The sequence below is a fragment of the Aspergillus pseudonomiae genome (genome assembly GCF_009193645.1).
Source record: "Aspergillus pseudonomiae strain CBS 119388 unplaced genomic scaffold BDV37scaffold_14, whole genome shotgun sequence".
NCBI lineage: Eukaryota > Fungi > Ascomycota > Eurotiomycetes > Eurotiales > Aspergillaceae > Aspergillus > Aspergillus pseudonomiae.
In genome coordinates, this window is record NW_022476006.1 from 316984 (window position 1) to 338212 (window position 21229).

General features: G+C 47.7%; 9 protein-coding genes across 9 annotated transcripts; 5 read left to right on the top strand and 4 right to left on the bottom strand.

The window, feature by feature from the left end:
- The first annotated feature begins 588 nt into the window (after positions 1-588).
- Positions 589-1267, top strand: BDV37DRAFT_242162 (uncharacterized protein). Its single transcript, XM_032081277.1, has 2 exons — positions 589-1020; positions 1086-1267. Exon 1 carries the CDS (start codon positions 680-682, stop codon positions 890-892), a length of 213 nt encoding a protein of 70 aa, XP_031944213.1. The 5' UTR covers positions 589-679; the 3' UTR covers positions 893-1020; positions 1086-1267.
- A 1744-nt stretch (positions 1268-3011) lies between these two features.
- Positions 3012-4260, bottom strand: BDV37DRAFT_291593 (Zn(II)2Cys6 transcription factor; the record flags this gene model as incomplete). Its single annotated transcript, XM_032088984.1, has 3 exons — positions 3012-3572; positions 3630-4050; positions 4115-4260. The coding sequence occupies 3 exons, from the start codon at positions 4258-4260 to the stop codon at positions 3012-3014; spliced, it is 1128 nt and encodes a 375-aa protein (XP_031944214.1).
- Positions 4261-4612: 352 nt separating this feature from the next.
- BDV37DRAFT_269613 (NmrA-like family protein) lies at positions 4613-5569 on the top strand (the record flags this gene model as incomplete). Its single annotated transcript, XM_032084397.1, has 1 exon — positions 4613-5569. One exon carries the CDS (start codon positions 4613-4615, stop codon positions 5567-5569), a length of 957 nt encoding a protein of 318 aa, XP_031944215.1.
- A 584-nt stretch (positions 5570-6153) lies between these two features.
- Positions 6154-6814, bottom strand: BDV37DRAFT_291597 (cell wall mannoprotein 1 family protein; the record flags this gene model as incomplete). The annotated part of the gene is made up of 1 exon (XM_032088985.1): positions 6154-6814. Exon 1 carries the CDS (start codon positions 6745-6747, stop codon positions 6154-6156), a length of 594 nt encoding a protein of 197 aa, XP_031944216.1. The 5' UTR covers positions 6748-6814.
- Positions 6815-8509: 1695 nt separating this feature from the next.
- BDV37DRAFT_280504 (cupin domain-containing protein) lies at positions 8510-8908 on the bottom strand (the record flags this gene model as incomplete). Its single annotated transcript, XM_032086586.1, has 1 exon — positions 8510-8908. One exon carries the CDS (start codon positions 8906-8908, stop codon positions 8510-8512), a length of 399 nt encoding a protein of 132 aa, XP_031944217.1.
- Positions 8909-10675: 1767 nt separating this feature from the next.
- BDV37DRAFT_242165 (FKBP-type peptidyl-prolyl cis-trans isomerase) lies at positions 10676-11759 on the top strand. The gene is made up of 6 exons (XM_032081278.1): positions 10676-10874; positions 10949-11019; positions 11088-11148; positions 11210-11230; positions 11319-11357; positions 11420-11759. Exons 1-6 carry the CDS (start codon positions 10744-10746, stop codon positions 11445-11447), a joined length of 351 nt encoding a protein of 116 aa, XP_031944218.1. The 5' UTR covers positions 10676-10743; the 3' UTR covers positions 11448-11759.
- BDV37DRAFT_242166 (MFS maltose permease MalP) lies at positions 11750-13800 on the bottom strand. The gene has a single exon (XM_032081279.1). The coding sequence runs from the start codon at positions 13517-13519 to the stop codon at positions 11900-11902; it is 1620 nt and encodes a 539-aa protein (XP_031944219.1). The 5' UTR covers positions 13520-13800; the 3' UTR covers positions 11750-11899.
- Positions 13801-14324: 524 nt separating this feature from the next.
- BDV37DRAFT_242167 (glycoside hydrolase family 13 protein) lies at positions 14325-16386 on the top strand. Its single transcript, XM_032081280.1, has one exon. It carries the CDS (start codon positions 14621-14623, stop codon positions 16346-16348), a length of 1728 nt encoding a protein of 575 aa, XP_031944220.1. The 5' UTR covers positions 14325-14620; the 3' UTR covers positions 16349-16386.
- Positions 16387-16584: 198 nt separating this feature from the next.
- Positions 16585-17982, top strand: BDV37DRAFT_280508 (Zn(II)2Cys6 transcription factor; the record flags this gene model as incomplete). The annotated part of the gene is made up of 1 exon (XM_032086587.1): positions 16585-17982. One exon carries the CDS (start codon positions 16585-16587, stop codon positions 17980-17982), a length of 1398 nt encoding a protein of 465 aa, XP_031944221.1.
- Positions 17983-21229: the final 3247 nt, after the last annotated feature.

The window sequence follows — 21229 nt, forward strand, 5'->3', positions numbered from 1 at the left end:
AGAATCAAAAATTACAGAAGGTGCGTCATAATTCTTCATAAAAGAAAGGTTGGCTGAACGAAGGAGAGCTAAAATTGGTATAGAAGGTACGTTATGACTCATCATGGAGAATTGACCGGGGATAACTAACAAAGGTTCAAAATAGGACACGGTGAGTAGCAGGTGATGTTAATTAGAAGATTGATTTGGTGAAAAGCTATGGCTAAATTTGGTAGGGTGACTTCTGAGCATTTTATCTTGATCAGCCAGGACTGGAGCTGAGCCGGGGTGATGGTATTCGACGTACTGTATGTTATGAATCTATAGTCTTGGCTAAGAGCTATTCACAGTATTAACCAATTGTTCCTGCTGATGTGTCTCTAGCTGTCCAGGCGGAATATGGGGGCTACGGTGAACATATTGATTCCTGTTTCTTTAGTCTAGCCTTGATATGGGTTTTTCTCCCTGTAATAGGTTTTCCCATATTTATTTGCGAATGCAGAGGCTCTGTTATGTTTGTATTTGTTACAATCGAAATGCACAGATGCGGGTTACAATGCCTTGATTTCCATAAACCAACCCAGTAGACAACTGAAGACAAACAATACAGTGCAACCCAAGAAGTATTCTGCGACTTTAATAGACATGCGGGTTTATGCTGTTATGGAACCTGTTCAAATGAAGGTCACGTGGTTTGACAATGCCGCAAAGACGAGAGCAATATTTTATCTACACATTCAACGAAACTCGCGCTTCGGGTCCTCAGAAGAGGACCTGGGGCGGTAGTCGCTGCTTTGGCGCCCTCATTTGCTCTCTCCTCGCCTTCCGACAGATTCTTCCTCCTCTGAGCTTACCCGTTCCGGAGGGGTTTGCGTTCGACGACGTTTCAAAACGCCTGGCCGAATCCGATTGATTGAGCCTTGGAGTAGAGTCTGCGACTGTTGCCTTGCTTCCGTGTTGGAGAGAAAATCACAAAGCTCCTCTGACGTGAGGATGAGGTTCACCGCGCTTTGAGCACTGATTGACAACGACCTTTCTTTTGTAGGTGGTGGCGTGGGAGGTGAAGACTTGTCTGCTCTGGGGTTAGTTAACTAACAGCAACCCAGGACGGACTACGGAGTAGTGCTCCGACAAAGGGCGGTCGAGGGTATGAGATGCATGATTTTAGGTACGCCGGACGGGATGTTGAAACGCGATGTACTCCGGTGGCTGAAATTCCAGAGGCAAGATTGCTCACCGAAATCTAAGCGTTTTACATAAAGCCACGGCTACCACGTATGTACTTTGCTAGATCTCTCTACTACCTGCCCCTAAAAATAGTATTTTACTACCCTCAAATATCGTTACTACTCCCGGGATACTGATAGCTTCTAAGAAAAGTATATCGGTGATTTCTAAAGATATTTCCAGGCAGTAACAAAAGACAGGATATATCTCGAACTCGGACTAGTTCATAATCCAGAGCTTTATTCTAGAACGAGTTAAAGAAAGAATGTAATTGATTAATAGATATAATGGAACCCTATAAATAGACTTACTTGGTCAGCTGAATAGTGCGTTGGTAGTATTGATAAAGCTGGCAATATTTTACATTGTCCGGAACCTCGATTGAGTCCGCCGTACAACCGTCCTCATTATGCGAGACTAACAAACCAAAGTTAGTGTTCGACTAGTGTGAATTAGTAGTCCGCGCGAGCAGGAAGTAGGAAATTCTGTAAATCCTTTACCCGCGAACGGTTGACAGTTAAGTTCACGTTGCCCTGCTGCTCCTAATTGGCATTAGACCTCTAGCATCAGTTTATGCCTTATCGAGTATCCCCTGAAAGGTCAGGAAACATAAAGTAAAATGGCATCCGCTGTTCTCAACCCCCCCCGGAGCTTTTACACATGATACTTGCACCCCTATCGCCCAGCGATCTTTCCGCCGTATGCCTGACGCGGAGGAGCTGGCGCTTTGTTGCCGAGCCATTGCTCTACACTCATATTGAATGGACATGGACGAAGTCTCAGAACCCCTATCCACCGCGGCATAGCACACAGCTATCGCGATCTACTTCGGTCTAGAGACATCGATCTTTCACTGATGTCTGAGACACGTACCAGTGGCCTCGGGACTTCTGAAATGACGGGTTTCCTATATCAGTCTAGTGTTGAGAGCTTGCGTAGGAGTTTGATAATAAAAGCTTTCTTGGCTGTTCATGGCGGATATTCTTGGCGCCCAACTTGTTTAAGTGCATAGTAAAATTGATAGCAGTTTTTGGTTTGGTATACAGTGGATCACAACCCCTGTTATTCCCTATCCAAAAGCTTCATTGTCCTGCAAGGTCTCACCATTGGGGTCTGTGAACAAGGCAGACGCCATTGTGTGGAATGTATTGTAAGAAAAGAAGGAAGAATAATCGCAGATAAAGTTATGGATGTTGGGCCAAGAATACCAATGCCCTGGCACGTGACCCTGTGCCAGGTAGACACCCAATATCTGACTTTAACAGCGAGATCTAGAAAAAGCATCTTACATCCTATGGATTGGCAACGGTGTGGGGCTCCTTCGTGTGGTCATCTGGGGTTAGTAAGAAAGACATTGAGCGTTGTGTGGGCCCTTGCGCGTCATTCAACGCCGTAGGTTAGCTGGGGTAGAACTTGAGCTGAACAAAGGAAGACGGCCTAGCTCCGTGGCAAGCTAGTGAGATCTTTCTCACCCCTAGAATGATTCACACCTTTACTCCCTACAAGTTTACAGCACCTTGGATCAGTTCCGACTATCATTTAACATATTTTCTGAACAGTGTACTGTAGTCATTCAGGTACTTCTCCACTCAGTTCTCGACCTCTCACATTGAGACCATACCTTTATCCTTGCATCTATCACAAAGATAGAACTTCTAGAGAAAGGGAGATTGTCATGGACCGTTCACGACACATCTGACGTTAAAGGACGATGTTGGACTCCAAATTCAGTTAACCTCCATCAAATGGACAAAGACACAAAGGACCCTTAGTCTGGAACGTAGTGGCACCATACAGTAGCCAGTTTAGGTTAGCTGTAGAAGCTCTGATGAGTTGGAGATCCACTGTGACTCCATAGAATCACTCAGATTGATGCATTCCATGCCCTCTGTAGCAGCAGCTTTCCACTCATTTTCGGTTATAGCGTTCCACATCAACTCATTCTTCGGCATCGGAAATTGTAGCTCGCTTGCAGTGACCTGCCACCTTGCCCTTGAAGTATCACGATGCTCTAGATGAGTCTCCCCTCTATCCGAGCCTATCGACTTGCAGACTCTGAACAGAGCTATATCGAAACGTTTAACCTCTTCGACCCCAACCAAGACATAGTCGGCCAGGTCGTCCGGGTGGTACCGTGCAAGCATATTTGGATAATAAAACATGCCTAATGCTCTGCAGCTCAGCACCAATGAAGAGAGAAGATCAAGATCAGTGGCCGGTAGGGAAGGTTTCAGATCGAGCCCAAGATCTACATTGCCTTTACCTATTAATGAGAATATTACGTGAAGTAGAATGGCCTGGTACATTGGAATGGGCCATGAGCAATTGCTCGACGCATCCTTTGAAATTGAAGCATCCCACTTCTCCTGTAGGTTCTCCGGTTAGTAACATATTCACAAGCCGGGGGTTTTAAGGAGACAAACTCTTTGTTCATAGATAGCCGAATTGAGAATTGCATGGAGTTCGATTGCTGCGGACCGGTTACTCTGCACACCACTAGACCACATGCCAATGACAACCATTGACTGTACAAGCAGAGTTGTCTCCTTGCTTTGGTTAAATGAACCTTGGTGAATGAACGGCCAATGTGGATGGAATGTCTCGAAGTACAACTTGAGGAAGTGTTGTATTTTCCCGGACGAACCGGGCTCGAGAGCCTGTCGTAGACGATACCTGGGTCCATCATTGAAGGAACAGTGCATACGGCGGCGAATGCATCCAGTGCAGGGTGGACCCCCTTCACAACGAGATTTGAGATGCCGACAATTTACACAGGCTTGTTTTATTGATGGCGCGAGATCACTTCCTTCATGCCTCTGCCGCATATGTCGACGGAGTATATCCCTAGATGCAATGGGTTGTGGTTGGAACATAAGACATATCAAATAGCCAAGAATGGCCTCCTTACTTTCTCCTAAATCCCTGACCACACACTAGACATCGAAATGACCGCTGGGGGGCATGTTGCACTTTGTGGCGATTCAGGTGGCCCTTCCGCGCGTAGCTTGCGTTGCAGCCAGGAAATTCACAGCCGAATTTTCCTGTGGGGTCCATGCCGGATCTGGAGTTCTCATCCAGCAGGGCTATAGAGAGTGCCTTGTTCACGAAACTTAAAAAGCTAACACAGTTGCCAAATTGCACCGAGGAATGGTTGTTAACGAAGTAGGTTTGATGGATTATGTAAACACAGCCATGGATTCATAATCGACGGAGATCCCACTACAGCCGGAGATCCCACTCACCCAGACATAGTATACATCCACATTAACCGTATTGTTAAGCAACTTCTAGCCTCCGGAGGTTCGTAGCAACCTATAAATTCACAATCAACACCGCAGCAATTTGGCGATACTCTAACACATCTTTTTTCATCAACTTTCAAACAGTACCCTTGTTTCCTTGTACTATGGCTCCCTCAATCCTAATTATCGGTGCAACCGGTAACACTGGCCGAAGTGTTACTGAAACGTTGCCAAAGCTACTCAAAGCTACAAAATCTCTGTCCAATCACCGAGTCATTGGCCTCACACGTTCCCTGGATAGTGCGGTCGCCAAGCAGCTCGCAAAAGTGCCTGGTGTCGAGATGGTCGAGCAGAATTGGGTTGAAATCACCGCCGACTGGCTCCGCAAACACGAGGTAGTCAGGGCATTCATTGCATCACACAATGCGCCCAATCAATTCGCCGAAGAATCAACATTCCATTTGGCTGCCCTGAAAGCTGGAGTCAAGTACGTCGTACGAATCTCAACCACTGCTGCAAACGTTCGACCAGACTGCGACGCCTACTACCCGCGCGCGCATTGGGCGATCGAGGCCCTGCTGAGCTCACCAGAATTCAGCAATCTGCAGTGGACTTCGCTCCAGGCCAATATCTTTTCACCGTTCTACCTCTCTACAGCCGCGGAGTTTATCAAGCGGTACCGCAAGACTGGGACCCAAGACACTTTGAAGTTAATGGCGGCAAAGGATGCTCCTGTCGGCATTGTTGATCCCGATGAGGTTGGACGTTTTGCAGCTTTTCTCTTGTCCCAGGATGACACTACTGTACACAACAAAGCCAAGTACGTGCTTAATGGTCCAGAAGACATCACTGGGGGCCAAATCGTCAATATGGTTGAGCAGCATACCGGTACAAAAGTTCAACATATTAGCTATGAGGACATGTCGTTTGTTGATTCATTTCTCGAGCCTGGATCCTTGGGAGCCCAACAATCTAAGAACGTTATATTGTCCATGAAATACGCTCTGATGACGGCGTGGGAAGGGAAGTGCACGGCCTCTACAACCAGCAAGGAAGTGCTGCAGCTTGCTGCACCAAAGCGTACACCCGCTGACACGTTGATGGCTTTGTTGGAGGTGTAGGAAATTGATATATAAATTATATATCTACCAAATAAATTCATTATGTTCTCGTTTAATCAGTTGGGATGTCCATACCTGTGATGATACGTAAGTGGCCCATTTGTGATAGTACAACAGAGACAGGATACCATCGATAAGGATAGAATATTATGAAATTAAAATAGATTGGAAGGTCTTGAAGCATATAAGTGGAACAAATAGCAGTAAATGACACACAGGATACTTCAGATGGCTTAATCTATGGTTGCCTAGTGTCAGACCGAGATCCCTGCTCGCAATTGCAGACAAGGTTACTACTCTTCTTCACCACAGTCAAGTAACCATGTGACTACAAGAAACTGTTTAAGCTTGGAGAATTATGGGACTGAGAAATGCGAAACGCCCGAATAACATTAAATACGTAATGCTGTCAAACTATATTTGAAACGCTGCTCGAGTACTGGTATCCCACTCAATTGCTCCCGTTCTACCTGCCCCATCTCTCACGAGCTTCGATCGCATAACGACACGGTCCATGGCACATCGGTGCTAACCAAAACTAACCAACGGCTCAAAATCGGGAAGTAATTCGCCCAGGCCTATGCTTAGACGGCAATGGCAGCGACTGCCTCGGTGCTCGCGACATCGCGCTTGGCACCCTTTCCAGCCTGGTCTTGGAAGTCCTTGACACCCTTCTCAATAGCATCGGATATACCCCCCGCGATTCCAGAGGCAATATTCTGCAAATTATCAGGAACCTTGGAAACAATCGTATCCGATAGCTTTTTAGCTGCGTTCTTCTGCTGGACCAAGTCGTTATAGGTCTGACCGCCCTTGCCGGCCTGGACAATCTGGGACTTCTTGCCTGATAGGTGGGTAACGGCTGTAGTGATCTTCTGCTTGAGTTCGTTCACGGGGCCAGGAAGACCGAGAGCATCGCCGCCGCTGAGAGCAGAGGTGCTGCTAACCTTAGTAGTGCCGGCATTGATGGCATTTACAAGGTTGTCGGAGGCTTGTTGAACCTTGGCTACGTCGCCGCCCGTGTATGCCTGGATTGCTGAGTTGAGGGCATCAACTTTGGGGCCTATGCCAGATAGGACACCCTTAATGGTAGGGAGATCGCGCTCCACGTTGGCAGGGGCGGCGAGGACACCGGCGGTGAGGCCGAGGGTGAGGATAGAGAGGACGGAGAATTTCATGGTAATGGGAGTTATTCGAGTGAATCGATTGGGCCGAGGTAGAGAGCACTGAGGAGGTATGGATAATGATGCTGAAGATGATGCTGATGAGAATAGGATGGTAGCAATCCAGAGATACTTGGGCAGCTTTATACCTTGCCGGCGACCCCGCACATGGAGAGAAGAATCCCCCGTCCCTAGTATAGCTAAGGATTGGGAACCATGGTGCCTCAAAATTGGACGATTTCAATTCCAAAACGGGTTAGCTGTGACCTACATTGACGTGAAAAGGCCTAAATATTCGGATGATCGACGGGAATTGAATCGCTGATGGTCTGAAATTCCGGGGAAGATCCCCCCTTGGAAATTAGACCCAAAAAGTGGGTGAGACATGCCAGACCCGCTCGTGTTTGAAACCCAAATATCTAGCTTTATTTGGCGATCATAGTATCATATCATATACTTATTCAGTTAGCCCATCTCCAGCTACCAAACCAAAAGCCGGTCGCATCTATCCTGCCAAATAGCTTTCCGGGATTTGTGCTTTGGTCTGAGACAAAAGGATACCATTGATGTCTCAGAAGAGAACTATCGAGATCTCATTGTATCGAACTAACTTAGATGTCTAGGCATCTATGTGCAGCGTTCCTGTCAGTACATGCGGACTCGCAAAAGTGCGAGTTGGGGGAGGCCGGAAATCTGGGTCTTTCACACCAAAGTGATTCAACAATACCATTCGCAAAGGTCCATTAATCAGTGCGTACAAGACAGATCTTAAATAGTTATGAGAATCGAAACGTGGAGGACAAGACCTGTCCTTGAGGGTGCGATATCCGACCACGACATAACCATGTCCATGGCTGTAGCAGATGAACGTTGTCTCAATATCTATCTACGGGGAAATAATGGTTTCAGTGGTTGACATTTTCGCTATTTCATATCTCATAGAGGCGGGCATGACATCTAACGAGAGTGCCACATGATCAGACTGGAAGACGTCGAGGACGGCTTTATTTTCAATGCTCACTGTGACCACCCACATGCAGATTTCAATAACCGTCCTAGGCGGGCTAAGAGTGATCAGTTGCTGGTAACCCACGACTTTCCTCATGTGGAATGGTATATCCAGATGTGAGGTACTAACCAAATTGACTATCGCAGCGATGCGGATGCCCCGATAAATCCACTGTGGAGACGGCTCCATAGTATGACTGCGCCGGAAGGACTTATTGATAGCTAGGTATCCAAACAGAAGCTCCAAAACTCTATTTCAGCCTTTTTGACTTCACTCACATCTGAGACTGTGTACTTGCATACATATGACTGCTGTCTAATGCGTCTGAGCAGGATATTACCAAATTCCGGCTCGACCACATAGAAGATCGTCCTGGTGACTACCATACCCCAGAGCCTGTGGCTTTTTATGATGAATTCATCCATGGCAATTCCCGTGGTTACAAAAGAGGCGTTTCTACACCTACAGAGTCCGGACATGCATCTACTCCAGATCAAAATCACAAATAAACAGTTCCAACGCCTAAGAAGTACGATATCCATGATGTATGTACCTATGGGAGTCACAGACACAACTGAGAGTTGGAGACTGGCTACTTTTCCTGTAGATATCAAGGTTGCTAGAGTATCGATGATCCAATTAATCACTTCTTCACAATGAAACAAGTCCGTTTCCCAATGTGCCACTTGTCCCTGGAAGGAGTTCCAAATGAACTCAACCGAAGCACATTCCTTTATGTTGTATCACATAGTCTTTCCTTCCCCAAAGCTAATCCTTCTTGGCATCATATTGCTCATCAGTCACTGGATCGTGCCATGTAGTCTTACCCAAACCAATCACGAAATGTGTCATGATGTTACCATCATCCGCTCCATGCCAGTGGGTCGTTCCCGGGGGAGCCCAGATCAGATCTCCCATCTTGATGCGACGTGGCTCGCTGCCCTGGTCACAGATCCAACCAGAACCGGCTACAACCTTCAGGAATTGCCCTTCTTCATGGGTGTGCCAATATGTCCGTGCACAGGGAGTGAAAGTAACATTGGCCATCGTAGTCTTTTCATCCCTATGCAAGACGTCGAAATAAACATCACCTGTGAACGTGGCGGTGGGCTTGACGGTGGCCTGGCCACCGTTGGAGGAGCTGCGGATGATGATCGATTCGGGCATGATTGGATTTTAGAGATCTGCCGGAGTTTTGGCGATCTAGCTTTCAGCATTAGACTGGGAGGATGGTAATCGAATTATTCTATACGATTATGGTAACTGACCTTTTTGATAGGGAGGACACTGTATAAAGAAAATAGTTGTGTGGGCAAGTTCTTGATGTCGGAAAAGAGGTCTTTTATACCCATATGGCATGAAGCGGCTTACTGTCGGGCTTAGGCGGATTTATGGCACTTTACAAGGTGCTTACGCGCCAGGAAGCCTTTCAAATCGGCGCTTGATGACCAAGCGTGCGGGGTTTGCGGGGGAAATTTTAGGATACCGAGGCACTATCTATATTCTTCTATAAATATATTTCTTGTAGTAGTTGATTACTATCAAGTTGAATTTAAAGTCAAATAAAACTGAATCTCGCTTTGAGACTTGTAAACGGGGAGTAATGGTGGCGGTTAAGATATATTATATTTCGACCAATAAGTATCTAGATTCAAAAACTCACTATCCCTTGCAACATACTCAGGCAGCCGATTCTATTTAAATTAGGAAGTAAACCAGGGCTAGTTTACTAGAAAGACATTTAGAAACTCTATTAAATCGCTCATTTAAATAGGCGTAGCTACTCTTGTTCGCTGAAGCAAGAGGGGAAACACTTTATGAATCATTTCACAGAAAGGAAATCGATCATACTAGCAACCCCTTTCCTTAAATTCGTCACGTACCAATTTGTTTATCTCCTCGACGCATTCCAAGTCCTGACTGAATATCTTATCCCATATGCATTTTCTATAATAGGTTTGGATTAGTGTTTAAACCATTGACTAGTCATCCAAGTTGTAGACGTCGTTTCCGGAACGACGCTCATGAACAAGACTGGAATTTCGTTATCATATATCCCAAGAGTCGCATCTCCATTATCAGACACGACCATATTGCAGTCCGGCCTAAACGCCCCGACTAGATTCACCACTGAACTAGGAGGTTTCCATCAGTCTGGCCGACCAAGCCAATACCGCGTCAAGGGCGGGGCTTCGCGGCCTGAGGCACCAAGAGCTAATCTAGCCACTCCATTTATCTCCGTCCTAAGGGGGGTTTTTGATGCCACGGCGGTGCGTGGAGTAGATGTTGTGTATTTAGTAGGAGACCAGGGAAAGCACCGGACTCCGAGGGCTACTCCCTTTGTCAATCACCTGGTCCCATCTGGACGAGGTACTCATCTAGTCCACTCAGTATTGCTGCTGAGTGAAAGCAGCCTTGAGAACCGTGCGTACCCTTTAAAAATGAATGGGTGAGATTCTGCTATCCGGTACCATTGCTCTTAGCAAATCGCAATCTATGGTAAAATAGTAGCAATAAAAAAAGTAGACTACCCTCCCTATAATTGTAATGGTGGGGTTATAGGGAAGGCTTGACTTAACCGCAGTGGATTCGTTCGTGTGGTAACTAACGGCATGGTAATAATACAAGGCAGTCACATGACAGTCACTTGAGCGCTGATTATATAATCTGGTTACAAATCACGTGAAGCCAAATACATTCTATTACACATGAAATATAAAGCCAATTCTCAGTTATTTAGATCCTTAAAAGGTCACATATGGTGGATGAATACATAGAATATATAGATATCGAGTTTTTACACTGACCACTTAAGTATAAGTCCAAAAATACGGAATCATCACCATCAGTACAGGAATCTGCTGGCAGAAATGATAAGAACCGCACCCCCACTTCGAGGAAAAATACGAATCAGCGTTCCCTCTCCCCTCTAACCTCTCTTGTTCCACCAACTCCCAGTACTTCTTGTCACTCTTACATTTCCTACAAAATAAACATTCATTATGGGTGTTGAGAGAAAGATCATCACCCGCGGCAGCGGCCCCTCGCCCGCTTCCGGTGACAAGGTCTCGATCCACTACACCGGCTGGATCTACGACGCTAAGAAGGCCAACAAGGGCTTCCAGGGCAAGCAGTAAGCCGGCTTATCCTCCACCGGAGTCTTCGGCTTCTTATACAGGGGCTTTGGAATGCTGAGTAAGTCAATAGGTTTGATAGTTCTAGGTCGCCGGGCCGTGGCCCTTTGAATGTGCAGATTGGGGTTGGAAAGGTTATCAAGGGTAAGCTCTTCTTAGCTACTGGCCGTCATTTGATGTATTGTCTTGCATTGCTAACATTGACGGGCTAGGTTGGGATGAGGGTGTTATGCAGATGAGCCTGGGAGAGAAGTCTACTCTGACCATTACTCCGTAAGTCAAACTTCCCTTACAAGATGTAGAAATATAGCATAATACTGACCATTTTATTTAGGGACTATGGCTACGGTGACAAGTATGCTACCAGACAATATTCAGTTAATCATTTTGAAACGCTGCGAAGTGCGTCGAGTGAACCTATTCTAATAATCTTCTCTACGTAGGGCGGCTGGCAAGATCCCTGCAAACTCTACTCTCATCTTGTAAGTCTGCAGAGTCACGCAAACCTGACAACAATGTTGTGAGACTAACTGTTACCTTGCAGCGAGGTTGAGCTCCTCAAGATTAACTAACGGCAATGCATCAGTCAATGATGAATTCAGGAAGAAAAATAACACTGTTTTGTGTAGAAAGTTCCCGATAACCGTGGTAAATGCCTTAATTCCCTAGGGAATACAGTAGATTGCATATTATCCTACAGAGCTTGAGGAACTTAACAAAGCTGATTAGATATGACTCAAGATATCCATCTCTTATAAGCTATTATAGCCATTGGATCTAATCTATGATGCCTAAATTGTACTGCGATGTCAATTCAATGAGTTAAATTATTTCATGTTTGAACAAGGCTATGTTATATATCTGCGAGACCTTCTAGGCCTTCTGCAAAGCCAATTCGGAACAAAACAAGGTACAAACATCTGGAAAGTATATAACTGAACGAAATAGTATGACAGAAACTCCCTACACAAGAACACCACTTGCACCTTATTACACAAAACCTAACTGAATCCCATACCAAAACTCATACCTTCACCATATCATCCTTCTCGTCGCCCTGCAGATCCTCCAACCCAGTCTTAGCTGTCGCAAAGTCCCGCGTCTTGACCTGTCTCTCAAACAACAGATCCAGCTCAGCATATGACCGTCCCTTAGGCTCTGGCAGGCGGAAGAACGACCACGTCAAACAGCAAACGCACAGCGCACCCCAGAAGAAACCAGACTTTCCACGCCAGTTCCAGGCGTCCACGTTCAGCATGTAGGGGATGATGATTCCAGTGACTAGGTTTAGAATATTGTAGACGTTTCGGGCAAGGACCACGGTTTTAGTACGGAGTCGGGAGGATGGGATTTCGCCCACGAGAGCGAAGCAGACGGGTCCGACGGTGGAATCGTAGATGAAGGTATAGACGAGAAGCATGGAGCCGGTGGCCCAGGAGATGGCGGAGGTGGACGGAGCGATTGAGACGAACCCGATGACGAATAGCACAATGGCTAGGAGGAATAGGCCACCGACGTAGAGGGTGCGACGGCCGAAGTACGACATCGCCGTCCAGGAGATGAATGTCCCCACTACGCCCAGAGCGTACTGCACGAGCGACATGGTGAAGGACTGCGACACGGCGAGACCCGCGCGCTGGTAGAAGACGGTGGAATAGCCCATCAGGCCTGCGCCGCACAGACTCTGCGCTGCCCACGCGCAGCAGGCGATTTCGGTTCGGCGTAAGTCGGTCTTCTTGAAGCAGTCAAGGTAGGAGGTACCGGTTTCAGCGCGTCGCTCGAGTGCGTCAGTGTACACGATCATCGATACGGTTTCTTCGGCGTTGAAATCAGCGGTACCGCTGGTCAGTCGTTTCACAGCCTTGACGGCGTCTTCGCGGCGGTCTTTTCGAACGAGCCACCAGGGGCTCTCGGGGGCTAGAAACACCCCAATGAAAATGGGGACGGGCCAGACCCATTGCAGGGCGAAGGGAATGCGATATGCCCATTGATCGGTGCGATTGGCGAGACCCTTCAACACGCCCGAGGCGAGCAATTGGCCGAGCACCCAGCAGAGGTTAACATATGTGGTGAGATATGCGCGCAGCGCAATTGGACACACTTCCGATGCGTATGTCACGACGAGGGTTTGATATACACCAAGGGGGATGCCCATAAAGAGCTCGCCGACCACCAGTGTTTGGATATTGGGCGCAAAGAACAGAATGAAAACAAAACCAACAGTGGCGGCAAGACATGCCATCAGGGTCTTGCGGTATCCAAAGCGCTCTGAGACAAGACCGTTGAGGAAAAGTCCGATAATCTGACCGCAGGCCATCGCGTTATTTACACCTGCTTGCCACTTAGCCTCGAGCCCGTAGGTCCCATCAGACATGAGACCTCCGTATTTTTCGTTAAATGCAGGAAATGCGAGGAAAGAGCCGATGAGGACGACATCATAGCCTTCCATGATGATGGCACAGGAAAACAGAAGAGACCACCCCACGGCCTTGGGATAAAGCCGAAGGGCTTCCCATAGAGTCATGTCATGTTCTTTCGCAATGGCTGCCTGTGCCTCGGTGCTGTTGGGGAGGTCGAGGTCATCATGGCTCGGTGGGTTGTCGTTCTCAATGTGTTCAGACATGGCGGCCTTTTCTGGAGTCATTTTGGGTCAGGTATGCCGCAGGCCACGTCGGGGCTGTTGCGAATGAAGTGGATGATTGTGTGGGAAGTGAAGGCACATACAGGGCCTTTATAGAAGCTTGCGACACAGGACTCAGACCACAATCAATGGCACGATCTATGCACCTAACCTGGACTATACGAGCATTAAGATTGCCCTAGTCCGCATGATTCTCTGGTTGAATCTCCACCAGTCTGCAGGTGCAGTGCGAGGGCGAAGGTTTTCCCCAGATTCTCTCTGGTGGAACCCCCCGGATTTTTGACGGCCAAAGAAACGGATTTGATTGGCCGAATGTCGGGCCGGAAAAAATTCGAAGGCAATGGAAGAATTGACTTCTGTTCACAAGCAAACGTTGTTTTCCAATCCACTCACAATCATCCTTCAGGAGAGTCAGGTCGAATTATTCCATGCATGTCATACTCACACGAAGTGATGCACACGCTAGCACTAAGGTGCACTTTTTGCCCACACCAACTAGTGTAAAGGGCAAATGCTCAGTTATCCCGAGATGCGATTAGATAGTGGTAGTGAAACAGGGGCATCGAGTGGGCCAGACGCTTGACCTAGAGCCAATTTTATCGTGTCCAGACTCGCCCTCGACTTCCTATTGGTTCAATGTCGGGCCGGGGCACATATTAAAGCGGAGAACCCTAACTGCAGCCAGTTTAGTCGGGCCCCCTGGCCATATTGGCTGATACGAGGTGAGCTATATGTATTATGCACATGTGCATCATATAACCAGGATCCCCATGGGAAAATGGAACAGTGAGAACGATCCTGTCAACGGTCATGCGGGGGAAAGGTGTTGTGGGGTTGAAGCTGGAGCCGGGTGGACACCGCATGGGCCACTTGAGTATGCAGGAGCGATATCTGCTCGGGCCGACATTGCGCCAATTAACAGTATCAATCCTGTAGATCAACATCGTGCATGCCAGTTGTTATCTCTCGGCGTGAGAGGTCCATGATCGCACTGCTCACCAAGGCAGCTATATATCTTTCCTTCCGACCAAGTTGTTCAGCCAGAAAACATTTCTCTCCCCCATCTTCTCTTCATCTCTACCTTACACCTTATACCCCTTGATTATGTCTCCAGCCCCAGTCGGCGAAAAATGGTGGAAGAACGCCATCATCTACCAAATCTACCCGGCCAGTTTCAAAGACTCCAACAATGACGGAATTGGCGACATCCCCGGAATCATCTCCTCTCTCGACTACATCACCAGCCTTGGGGTTGACGTGATCTGGATCTCACCCATGTATGACAGCCCGCAGTATGACATGGGGTATGATGTCGCCGACTATGAGAGTGTCTACCCACCATACGGCACAGTCCAGGACATGGAGGTTCTCATCGAAGAGTGCCACCGTCGCGGCCTGCGCATTATTCTGGACCTGGTTGTCAATCACACCTCGCACGAACACAAGTGGTTCAAGGAATCACGGTCGTCCAAATCAAACCCCAAGCGGGACTGGTACATTTGGAAGCCTCCAAAATACGACGCCAGTGGAGCCCGCAAGCCCCCAAACAACTGGCGCAGTATCTTCGGTGGGAGTGCTTGGGAATGGGACGAGCAAACCCAAGAATATTATCTTCATTTGTTTTGCACAGAACAGCCAGACCTCAACTGGGAGAATGCAGAGACCCGCCGTGCCGTTTATGACTCGGCCATGGAGTTCTGGCTGCAGAAGGGTGTCGATGGATTCCGTGTGGATACAGTGAACATGTACAGCAAGCACCCAGAGTACCCAGATGCGCCGGTCGTGGATCCCAAGTCTGAGACGCAGATATCGCCCGCTTTGTTCTGCAATGGACCTCGTATTCACGAATACCTCACTGAGATGAATGAGGTACTTGCCAAATATGACGCTATGACGGTGGGAGAGCTGCCAAACACGCACACGGTCGATGGCATTCTGCGGTATGTGTCCGCCGCACAGAACCAGCTCAACATGGTCTTTCAGTTCGATATCGTAGACCTCGGACAAGGAAAGGACTATAAGTTCTTGACTACGCTGCCGGGCTGGACCCTGCCGGAGCTCAAGGCCGCTGTCAAGGGTACTCAAGTTATCATGAAGGGGACAGATGGGTGGTCCACAGTGTTCATGGAGAATCACGACCAGGGTCGGTCCATCTCTCGGTTTGGTTCCGAGAAGACCCCAGAATTGAGAGTCACATCGGCGAAGATGCTTGCGATGATGCAGGGCACATTGTCAGGCACACAATTCATCTATCAAGGCCAGGAAATGGGCATGGTCAATGCGCCGGAGAGCTGGACCATCGAGGAATATAAAGACGTCGACAGCACAAACTACTACCAAATGGTGCGGAATGTTTCGAAGGATGACCCGGTGGAGCTGGAAACTGCTATGAAGTCACTCCAGCGCTTTGCGAGAGACCACGCCCGGCTTCCTATGCAGTGGAGCCCGGGGGCTAACGGTGGTTTCTCTTCCTCGTCGGCAAAGACATGGATGCGTGTCCACGACAACTACCCCGAGATAAACGTGGAGGTGGAGGAGAACGATCAGTCCTCTGTCTTGTCATTCTGGAAACGGGTGATTCAGCTGCGTAAAGAATACGCCGACCTCATGGTCTTTGGGGAATTTGAGATCCTGGACGAGCAAAACGAGAAGGTGTTCACATATATCAAGCGAGGGCAGGGTCAGTCAGTTTTGGTAGTATTGAACTTCTCCGAAGAGACACTGAAATTCGAGAAACCCGCTGCTGTGCAAGATCCGAAGGTGTTGCTGCGTAACGTTGAGGGGAATCTGAACGAGTTGCAGCCGTTTGAGGGACGTGTGCTGTTGTTTTAGTTGATAGAGATAATGATTTTGGTAGCGGCCTTAGACTGAATGCATGATTTTGTTTCTTCTCTTGGAATGTAAAAACAAATCAAAAATATTCTCGGTAAAAGATCCGAGCGTCAGGCACGTGCCAAGGCGCCAAGGCAAGGATTCAATATAAAACCTGGGGTAAGACAGGCGGGGCCGACGATGTCTCTTCCTACCGACATCGCGCGCTAGACCCATGCATTTACCACCGTACCACCATGGAGGACTACCGTCGACCCCGAGTGCACAAGGCATGTGACGCGTGCGGGCGAAGGAAAGTCCGCTGTAATGGTCAGCAACGATGCCAGCAATGCGAGCACTTGGGCCTAGTTTGCACATACACTGATAATCGGCTCGCGCGATCAAGGAAGCATTCGCTGCGTCGAGGAGAGATTATCTCGAAACATAAAACGGAGTCGTCGCTAAACCCACTCCTCGCTCCTGCTTTATCATCAGCTTCAGCCTCGTACTTTGAAAGCCTGGTCTCGGAATATATGCGTTTCGTATACCCATTCAATCCCATCATGACCGCCGACGAGGTGCATGACGCAATCAGCAAAATGGACTCTGACAGAGAGAACGCGGCATTTGTATACGCATTTGCTGCGGCGACTATTGACCTGACGCAATCCAATCGCCCCACGTCCAGCGCCTCGACGCAGGTCACCCAGCTCATCAACCAATCCATCGAAATCCAGCCGCCAATGTTTCTTGGGTTTCGGCCGTCCATTCTGCGCACAATGACGAACATCTTCATCCAGATGTGCTTCATGAGCCTCGGTCAGTACGACCTAGGCTTTGTATATTTGCGTGAAGCCATTGCCATGATCCACCTGCTGCGGATTGAGGACAAGACCGTTCTCGGAAGTCTCCATCCTACCGAACGAGCCCGACGCCAACGTCTCTACTGGTTATGCTTCATCCACGAACGATTCATTTCGATCGTTCACTTCTCTCCCGCCACTCTGTCCCCCCACGACTCCTTCCCTGAGGCTGACCCCAACCTACCCCCCGGAATCTCCCAGGGCTGGACCCAAGTCATCAAAACCTTCCTTATCCTCGAGCCAACCTTCATCAACTTCTGGATCGGTGATAGAAGCCAAGTATCCGCAAAATGGGTAGAGCAAAAGCACCGCGAGCTGGACGATGCCCGCTGGGAGCTCGAAGTGTCGATGTTATCCGAGACACAGCAAGCCGATCTCGTCATCACCAGACAATGGATGCGTACTCTTCTCTGGCAGATGGCCATGTCCAACTGCCTTTTGTCCTCTCGTCCTCTCTGTCCGTCCCTGTCCCTTGAACTCCCGCTCCGACTTTCCAGCCAGCTAAGACAATTCCTCACTAAGATCTCGCAAAATACGATCCGCGTGCACGGATCCTCAATCCTCACCAAGCTGATCGAGATCATTAATACCATCGCGGATGTAGTTATTCATCTTCCGCAGACGTCACTGGATGTCACGACTAGCCGTATCGGGGATATCGTATTTATGAAGGGTGTGGTGTTTTCGTTTCATAATTTCCAGCAGGTATCGAAGGATATCCTTATTGAGAAATTCGGCTTGATTAGGGATCGGTTTCCGGGAATTGAGGCTGCTTGCGAGTTGACTGCTTAGCTGGTGTGAGTGACATATCACTTAATAAACTGAACTATAAGCCTGATAAAGCGTAACCAAAGTAGATTTGACTGCTGCGTAGAACGAGGGCGACAGGCATAAGAAATATCCTTGCATCCTTTGTCCATGTGCAGTGAGGTCGTTCTAGGCAACCTATAAGCGAACAGAGACTACGGATCACTTGCTATCTTTGTTCGCCATCAGGGGAGTAGTTGTTCCCCACAATTGACATCCACAGTAAAGTATACCAGAGAGATAGCAGATATTGTGTAGATATATCGGCCCTGACGGAGGTTGATCAGGTCTTAGTCCCGCCATTCCCGACGTTTGTTCGCTTGCTACGGCTTTGTTTTTACAACACTCGAAGCTATTAGGATATCCAGAAGGTCTTTCTCTGAGTATACATAGTTTGCAATCTTTTAGCTCTTTGCTTTCATTCTTCCCAGCATCTTTCAAGATTTTGATCCTTCTGCTTATTATCTTATTTTTAATACCGGCGTATTCCGAAGCCATTGCACCAGGTATCATTGGCGTAAGACACATTGAAACTTCCATAGACCTATTTTTGACGCGATGGTCCTCGTATTTACCCAATATGAAACCACCGTCATTAAACGTTATACGGCTCAATGAAACCACCTTCAGGTATTGCGTCAATAGAAAGCGCAGGAAGATATGTAGACCCACTCTTTTTGTTCTATTTTCAATGCTCTACTGTGTGTAACCCGCACCAGAGTGGATTCGTTCTGGTAGAACCTCCTATTTAGTGTTTACGGGATACTGCTCGCCGTTTGCCCAGTGCCCCGGCACGCCCCCGAACAAAAGAAAGAAGGGGAGACACAAGAAAAGACAAAAGAGGAGAAGAAAACATTAAATTATCTCTCACCAGAGCGATATTCTGAACTGGAAGTTATAAATTCAGGCCCTGGAAGGAATGCCGGGTCATTCTTCTTATCCTACTGTCTTCACAAGCGGTATTTTGCGCTTTGCTCAGCATAAATGTATCACATATCAATGATTCTTTACCTATATCTGGTGGCCTTGGCTGCAGGATTTGAGTTTAAACCAGACGCCAACGATCTGGCGACCAAAGCAGTCCATACCAGTTGTCAACAGCTGTACATCGGAAGCTACAAGTACCAGGTTGACCCATATGAGATCTATCGGCGCCAGGGACAATTCATAGTAGGTTACTGCACCTATGGTGGACCGGGTAGTACCAAGAGACGATGGACACAAATACCCGTGGACCAATGTATTGGTTGGTATAATGCACCGCCGGGAAGTCTTGTCGGTCAAAAAGGGTACGTACAGGCTTCGGCATTAGTTGTTTGGTCTAAGTGCTTTTCTTTCTTGTTGGTTCATTATGAGAGATAGCTGAAAGACCCAGTGGAGGAGCAATCACAAGCAGGTAGATGTCGGAATTGGAACTATTTTCGGAGAAGCGAATGTGAATACCGGATCGAGGCCGATTGTTTGTATTTCTCGGCACAGACCCCGCGGAGAATGTATTTCCAACGTAAGTATTCCACAAAGGTTAGATGGTTTCATAACTGATCGGTCCTCTAGCTGGCCTGATAACACTTGAGCCGACACAAGGTCGACTAGGCTGTTTGGGGATATGGGGTTCATAAGGCAGTATGTGTACTTGGCCATTGTACATAAACGACCAAGATTGTTTCTTCGTGCTCAGCAGAGGGTTTGGTCTGTTTGGGCTAGGGTATAAGGCTATGCGGTCATGGTGGCTCACGACCTGGAATGACTTGTTTACATTCATAGGGTCATGTAGCGTAATTCTCCTATTGAATAGACTTGTCTACACTTTCCCCACTGTACCGGCTGTATTCATCATTCGGCCTGACGAGCACGGCGAGGAACTAGTTGATTCAAGGTGCTAGACGGAGAATGACCTCAGCCGCCCTAAGGCCAATTAGAAAGTTTCGACTGAAAGATGATTTAGTCTAGATCTTTCTAGGACGCACTAGCTTTGCGATGGTATGTCGAGATATGCACGAGCGACACATGTCAAATATCGCTGTGTGCTATTCTAGTATAGATACAACGAAGCTTCTTTTCAGGGCTAAAAGTAGTATTATTCTTCTAGAGATTAATACCCAACCCGAGGTCGAGCATGAAGTGATGGAGATAACAATAGGTATTGGTCTTGTTGTAGACTAATTCTATATTGCCAAGGACCTACTGCTTTTAGTGGCTGAAATCCCTGTCTTTCAGAGTTATTCCATAGCATTTTCTGTCAATGCGGTAGATCCTGCCTATAGGTTTCTCTTTATACATAGCGGAATTACAATCTTTAAATCTCCTTTCACCCCCGATGTGTAAATAAATAGTGGCATCGTTCCTTGTCTCGCATTCCTATACAGTACATTGATCACCGCGTGGCCGCCCATGGACGCAGCCCACTGCGGCATATTATCTCTAGAGAAGCTATTAACCGTCACGACTCATGGGCACATAAACCGCCAACGCGGATCCCTTCAGTTCGACGTTCAACAGCTCCTACGTGCAGCTGGGTACTTGCTTATTGCATCCGGCCGCAAGGAATTACAACCACTGCGGCTAGACGGATCCCGGTGACGGCAAATGAGCCATTTCGTTCAACTTTCCCAATTCGACATTGGTCATGTATCATACCTTGTTGAAAGGACCGCCATCTTCTGCACTTTCCTGTCTTCTCTTACAGAAGTCCCTTTCACACCTATTTCGTCTTAACCAGTTCCACCGTACATTATCTGCCACTATATTTAACAGAGTGGCGCCTACTAAAGCCGTTATATTCGAATCGTTGTATGAGCCTCTTAGAGGAGTAGGGAGACTTGAGAATCATCGGCCAGCAGGCCATCACCTCGTCAAGGTTGGTGGCCAGTTCGGACGTTCTTATCGAATACTTCATAAACTAGGTTATAACATCAGTATACGAAAATACCTCGTTCTCCTTTGGACTTGGGAACAGATTTGGTACTGCTCCGATGGACACAGTTATGAAATTTTCAGTTGACTTAATTCAGCCGGCACATGAACCACGACATCAAGTATGTCAAGGCCCAAAACATATCTTGTGACCTCCTGGGATCAATGCTAATAATCAATCATGTTGCTATTCTGGTAATTCCATGGATATTACAAGGTCCAGTACAACAGACGCGTAGGTTGCCATAGAAACACTGGCAGCGGGAGTTCGGTATTATTCTGGTCATCCAAGAGTCAATATCGCCCAAGTAGAATTGGC